Genomic DNA, 7,076 nt, shown 5'->3' with positions numbered 1-7,076 from the left:
ATAATTATCGAAAATCAGGATCTCACACATAGAAATGGCATCTTTCCTGTAATTAAACAGGACCAGCTACTGACATATTGAATAAGGACTCTAAAATATTTAAATGCATGAATACAGCTGGGCATGCAACTGTGAGAGACTGAACACTGCTGGAACTAGGAATGGTAGCTATACTTGTTCTTTTCTATATCTTTTCTGGTTTTGTTTCTTTCTTCTTCTAATTCCCTCTTCCTGGAGTTTTGAATAATTTTAAATTAGATGGGTTTGGAGTTTGGTAAGTTGAATAGACAAGTGAATAACACTTTGTGAGCTGTTTTATGTTGATAGAATACTGCTCTAAACCTGTTGCCAAAGTTCTCTGATTTTCTATAGTTGCCAGTGAAGTTTTTTGGGGGTTTTTTGGCCTCTTGATAATATCTTGTTGGTATTTCTCCCATGCATCTCACTCAGAGTACTTAAAAAAGCCCTTTTAAGAGGCTCATCGAGCAAGTATTGTTTAACATACTAGGTCTCTTGAGGTGTGTGGACAACCAGTATGCCATGACCATATAGTTACAGTGATAGGATAACAATGTGTGAAACTGCCAGACTGCCTGATATCAAAGGGAAGGTCATATTAATGTAGCTAGCAAGCCTTAACTTATGGCAACATTAATAAGGTGACAGGGTGAGAAACTGACAGATGTAGAAAATAAAAAGGGCGATGGGTTCCTTAGAGAATCTCTGAGTAAGCACTAATTGCCAAGTCATTACCAAGGCAATGAAATTCAAAAAACACACAAGGGCAGAGTGTACATGAGGATGCTTTTTTTTTTCTATTATGTTATTGGGAGGTTATGAGGGTGATAAAGAGGAAGAACTTGAGAGAGGAACAAGGATATAATGTGAAGCAAAAAATATAATCATGATTTTATGAGCCCTATGCCTGATCACCACAATTTCACCACGACATAAACCCCACTGTTTCTGCAGTGCTTGTGTCTGGGTTACTTCCACAGGAGGGACTGTTTATGTTTTTCCTTGATGTTGATGAAGGAATACCAGGAATACCATTCTTAATATTGCCAAGGGAATACCTGGAGGGTGTCACTTAACAACATCATTTCTTCCTAACTCCTTAGTATAGCCAAGTGTTTGTTTCATGCATGGCAAATTCTGCCCAGTACAGCTGAGAATACTTTGTAGGTAATAAAGAAAATACCTGTTTGCAAACCCAGGATACTTCCATGTGAACACCTATGACCACCAATCATCATACCAAAATAAAGCCTGAAATTACTCAGGTAAAGTCATGATGAAGTCATGCTTACTAGCAAAAAAAAATGGCTAAACACTATCATGGCTATCAAGGTCATAATGTAAAATAATAAAGCAAATAAAAAGCAAGAAAACTTCAAAAAACGTTTTAATGCCTAATCATCCTTTACTCTGACTTTTATTTCACAATCTTCCCTAAATATTGTCAAAAATAATTTAAAGCTATAAATTAAAACGTTCCTATTTTAGTTTATGACAACTTTCAAAATGAGATATTTTTCCCTTGACTGTTTTCTTCTCTCAAATTAAATCAATCACTGATCTTGAAGCCTAGCATTTCTTTCTGCTATCGTCAAACAAACATTTTGATCCAATCAATCATATCCCTTCTAGCTTCTTCAATATAAGGTTTATCATCAGGTTTCATATCTTCTGGCTTCAGTTGTGCAAACCCATGCACTTGTCCAGGATAAACTTTAATTTTATATGGAACTTTACAATACTGTTTCAGCTTGTCCTCCAATAAGAAGATCTGTAAAAAAAAGAAAAAAAAATTCCATTATATTATGGGATTTTTTTTAAGTTTGCCAAATTTGCTGTTTCTCATAGAGAAAATGCATCTTTGGGTGTAAGACTGACACTTTTTTTTAAAAGTATGGGTGGGTCTAAGAACGTCAACAGTTGCAGCAAAGATGGTTTGGTAAATCTCATTGCCATAAAAGAGCAGGTGTGTTTCTGTTCAGACTCTCAGGCTTGTAACCTACACTTGAAGCTCTGATCTTGAGAGAACATAGACTATGAACTTTAGTGTCCAAAACATTTAGATAGGCTTAGTAACAGAGTTTAAGAAAACATGGAGGGCTTTGTTTTTTTTGTTATGTGAACAACAAAAAGACATTGCTCTTGCACAATGTTTTGGTGATTAGTATGCATAAAAGTACTAACGTTCATGTACCCATATACATTTGCTGGCACAGTTTGTGCTTATTTCCACTAAAAGTCAGAAAATAGAAAAATGAACACTTATTTTTCCCCACAAGCTTACTTCTACCCATTGTGCAGATTAGAGAGAGTATTGTAATTTATTTCATGGTTTTTTGTTGTTTTGGTTTGGGTTTTTTTTATGAAGCCCTTTTTTCAGTACAGAAAACTATGTCTTTGAGGGTTGTTTTTTGTTTAATGCAGGAATTTTTACTTATACAATCTGCACAGAAAGAAAGCTTCAGGAGAAAAAGGAGTTGTTTCAATGTGTAACACATGATAGAAAAAATGCATTTGCCAAAATTGTGCCCCTGGGAGAAAGACACATTCGCCATAAAATGAGGACAGGGGATGAAGGATTTGTTTTCCTCTGCAGAGGAGACACATATGAGGTACAGATTAATATGCTGACTAATGCAGTTAGAAGTAAATATTGAATGACTTCTGCATTTCCAGAGCACACTGCCAGTTCTCCAGTCTGACCCTACCCTAAAAAACTAGCTGTGCTAGAGGTGCTATGTTATCCTTGTCACTGAAGAAAAAGAATTTATGCACAGAAGAGGGCACCAGTTTCCTACCCATATATTTATCCAACCTCTCACATAAGCTTACAGTAGGGGTTATATCAGAACATAGATGGCAGCCAGGAGTCAAAACATTTGAGTCTACGAGTTGTTGTTGTCTCAGCTAAAGTTCATGCCCACTCTTTTGACACAGTTAATTTTGTCTTCTTGTAGCAAAAGCAGTTAGTCATGGCTCCCCGTCATCAGAAAGTTCAGTTACTAAACTGAAAATACTTTTTTATTTCCATTCAGTGTGCAAATTCAGTGGTTTAGCCACCTGATTTCTCACCCATAACATATATGTGTTTTGTATACAAGTAGACAAGTTTTTAAGATGCTTGGCTCATGCCAAGCTGGCTATCCCTGCCCAATTTCACACTCTGCTTATCTAGCCACACAGACACTGATGACTGTTCTTTACTGTATTTCTTACTTCAAAAAAGAAGCATTGAATAACCTAAACAAGATAGAGGGGAAGTTGAAATATAAACAGGACTGCCCAACCTGTCTAATTTTTTGCATGTCAAAATGGTTTCTAATAAGGATTTCTCTGTAGGATAAATGAACTATTGGAAAAGAAGTCTTTCCAGAACAACAGCTTACCTGATCCAAAGAAATAGTGTGGTCTTTCTCACCAAAAATGAAAAACGTGGGATTTAGTAAACTGTATCTTTCTTCAGAGTCTCTAACTATTCCTATAATGTTTTGAGAAACAGTCAATTAGTGAGGTTACTGCAAGGTAAATAGTAAATTTAAAAAGAACATTTCTATTTAAGTTTACTCATTAGGTACATTACTTAGATCAGGACGCTGGATATGTGGATGGAGAATAAGCATTTGGAAAGCATATTTCCCTGCTCTCCTGAAGCAAGGAATGATTTTTTTTTTGTTGTTTACAGTATGCTTAATATTTTTATACCAATACAGCTTATTGCTGAAATAACCATAATTAAAATCTGCAACTCACCTTTGAGTTGAGTATTTACAGAAATTGTTACAAAGCAATAAGTAGAATTACAAACTAAGCATAGTCATGTGAACCCAAGTAAGTTTTCATGTGTTCTACACTACCATAGAGGGACACCCCAGCGGTTAATTGAGGATTTTTCAGCATCAAGTGATGTACTGCCATTCCACCCCAGGAAAACCCAACGATACCAATCTTCTTTGCACCGCATTGTTCCTTTAGATACTTCAAGACAACATCAGCTTCCCTAAGATATATAAAGAAAAGTAAACTAAGGAATCTATTGCAGAACCAATACTTGACAATTTAAGAAGTAAATAAAAAGACATATATGGTATTTTTTTCTGTATCTGCACCTTCAGTCGTTTAAAACAGAGATTACTTTAAAAAGCACATTTCCGGCTAGAGCAGTAGATTCTATTATTAAATGAGAGTTAACATCTCTGGTCCTAGTTTAGGGAAGTACAGGTGTAGGCACTTAAATACTTACCTGAATTGTCACCTGTTCCTTTGTTTTCAAAATTAGTAAATTTTTATTTGAATCACTTTGTCTAGGACAGGACAACTAAAGACAAGACATATCTGCAAGTAGAACAACATCTTGCATTATGGACTGTAGGAATAGATAAGCTTCACTGTACTATCTCTACAGAGTTCACCTATTTAGATAAAGACTTTTCCTGTCATTCCTGTTACATGAGTTAATACTAAAATATCTTACCAAGCCCACATGCAAGAATGTTATGCTAAAATGGCAATTACTCAAATTACATTGTCAGTAATTACAATGTTTAAAAAAATAACTTTTGCATGAGGTGCAATTAAAAAAAAAGAAAAATATTTTTATTGTAGGTGAGAACAATTTTTTTTTTAATTGCTAACTTCTTCAATAATTTTATCTTTTTCATTACCTACAGAGTTTTAAATTAAGTTTAAATGCAGAGTCCATAAACTATTAACTGAATTTTCAAACATTAGGTAGAGTTGTATGGTCATTCAGGTTTGGTTAGTCTGACCAAAAAAAAACCCAGTATGACAGTGACATGAAGAGGACATTGTGTCCTAGGCCTGTGGCCATGCTCTCTCACATTTGGTTTGTTTGAAAGGATACTAAGAAAGCCATGGATATGTTGGGTTCCATGTTCTCTGAAAGAACAATGGATCTGAACTGGAATGTTCACCTACAAGTGATCCCTCAGAAGACAGCAAAGGCATGTCCTGAGATCTTAATTTTTAAAGACAGCGCCCACATATCTGCTTCTCTTTGAAACAGGATTTTTTTACAGTTGTTAGCCATTTGTCTTTTCAAAAAAATTGGTCACAGCTTCTGGAATTATATGGTCAAAAACTTTGCTGAGAGACACTGAAGATAGACTGTGGCTGCTGAAAGTCTGGACAGGGTCAGAAGAATACTTGTGGCTTGCAGGATGGTAGCTGAGTAATAGGGTGTCACTATTGCCTCACTATCTGAAGTTTCGAGCTGTGGTGAGAGATGCTGAAGAAACAGCAATGTCTCCCATAATTCAGGGAAGCCTTGTTACAGGCCCTGTTAGGTTATACAGATAATGATCCCTCTATTTCACATTGAAAAAATAGTACAGTTGATCAGATATATCTTTGGTTTTGGTCAGTCTGGCAAATTTTTATGTAGCGCTGCTCAGGAGAATGTCATCGGTACCTATCATAATCTGCAAAGCAGAAAGCAAGATGGGCATGTGACAACTGGCAGATAACATCTGCAATTGTAGAAGAATTTTCCTCTTCATCTCGAGGAACTGAGTGCAGAATCAGCACTTGTGGGTGAGAGTGCTGGGTATTTCGTAGCCTGTGAAACACTGTGAACCTGTGTGGCCAGTATAACATAATCAGAAAAGGGCTCAGGAAAAAGAAGATGGGGACAGTAAGCAGAGTGATGGGCAGAGCAGATAATCCTTTTCAAATCCCTGCCAAGACAGTGCCCAGGACCACAGAAGAATCACCCAGAACAAGAAACTGTGGTTGTTCAGCCAACTTGCCCTGCTGTGAGGTGCCATTTCTAATATTTAATATAAATTCTCCTTGTTTGCTAGATCCTTTGAAAAGTTCAAGTACAAATATGTATCTTACTTGTCTACTTTCATAGGATCATGATTTTTCATCCAGTCAGGAAAGTCAGCCCAGTGATCTATAGATGTCCAGGGTTTTGTTCCCTTGAAGAAGTCTGGGCAGATGGTTCTGTGTGAGATATGGAATTCAGTCAATTTTCATTAAAACTGTGGATGTCTAAATGTCTCCTATTATCTTCTAGTCCAGAGTACACATCTACACGATCACTGTCTGAATCGTGTTTTATTCATCCTATTCTGGTAATCAGCTAGCTAAAAGTATATGTCTTTGTATGGAAAACAAAGTCATAAATTGTTTCCTGATTATTTCCTTAGACACACTTAATACAAAAATAAAGGGATTAAACAAACCTCCTGATTCTATATAAACACATATATACCTCTTTGCTGTTACAAGCTAAAGCAAATGTTCAAAAGGTTTGGTTCTGAAAAGCTTATGCAACTTAAAATAGATACCACTGTTTCTCTTTGGATCACCCATGCTGCTTCATAAGCACAAACACAGGCACTTTAAGACTCCTTGTGCCTTTGTGTTTAGGTAGCCATTTTTCCTGGGTCAGTTTTAGTACCTTTGGCGGCTCCATGGAAATATTTTGTCAATTTTCTTTTTTATTTGCTCAGACTGAAGTGGTATGGCTGTCTTATGTGTATTGGAAACATCATATGCTATGCCTAGCTTGGAGCTTGGTGATATATCAATGCATTTAAGGGGAAGATAGGAAAGAAAGTTGCTTACATATATCCATGACCTGCCATCAAATCAACTATGTATCTAATGTCTGGGAACTGCCATCCAAATACATCATGAACCACAATCACAGCTTTGTCCGTGGAAAAAGATGGTCTACAAACATATGCTTTAAGGTACTCAATTTGTACTTCATGGCCAAGGCACCCATAGTGAGACCTTTCTCCTGTATTATATAGAAAAGGATCAGCCATTTGAAAACCTAAAAAAAAAAAAAAAAAAAGAACAAAAAATTTAGCAAGAATGTAAAATATGGTCTTCTGAAAGTAGTTTAATAACTTCTGTAAATAACATTGACATACTTCTATGAAAAGAGAAAATAGAAAAAAGCAAAAGCAATGTTCAGTGCAGAATGTATCTTCGTCTATTATGTTATTAAGCTGAGAATAAAGGGAAATACCAAAATCAAAGTTATCAAACTACAAACAACCTGGACATGTAGGTCTTGACACTTA

General features: G+C 36.0%; 1 protein-coding gene across 1 annotated transcript; it reads right to left on the bottom strand.

Annotated features, from left to right (window-relative positions):
• Positions 1-1,389: 1,389 nt before the first annotated feature.
• LOC128813036 (carboxymethylenebutenolidase homolog) lies at positions 1,390-6,815 on the bottom strand. The gene is made up of 5 exons (XM_053987780.1): positions 6,610-6,815; positions 5,875-5,982; positions 3,873-4,015; positions 3,405-3,496; positions 1,390-1,789 (listed from the first exon to the last, which is right to left on the bottom strand). Exons 1-5 carry the CDS (start codon positions 6,813-6,815, stop codon positions 1,610-1,612), a joined length of 729 nt encoding a protein of 242 aa, XP_053843755.1. The 3' UTR covers positions 1,390-1,609.
• Positions 6,816-7,076: the final 261 nt, after the last annotated feature.

This window comes from Vidua macroura, chromosome 1 (genome assembly GCF_024509145.1).
Source record: "Vidua macroura isolate BioBank_ID:100142 chromosome 1, ASM2450914v1, whole genome shotgun sequence".
Taxonomy (NCBI): Eukaryota; Metazoa; Chordata; class Aves; order Passeriformes; family Viduidae; genus Vidua; species Vidua macroura.
Note: the sequence above shows the minus strand (reverse complement) of the source record. Positions and strands in the feature narration are given on the sequence as shown.

Excerpts from the sequence above, each read along its gene's own strand:
- LOC128813036 (XM_053987780.1), bottom strand. The coding sequence starts at position 6,815 with ATGGCTGATCCTTTTCTATATAATACAGGAGAAAGGTCTCACTATGGG. Across the intron at positions 4,016-5,874 it reads GATCCTATGAAAGTAGACAA|GGAAGCTGATGTTGTCTTGA; the intron begins GTAAGATACATA and ends TATATATCTTAG. Across the intron at positions 1,790-3,404 it reads ACACTATTTCTTTGGATCAG|ATCTTCTTATTGGAGGACAA; the intron begins GTAAGCTGTTGT and ends TTTTTTTTACAG.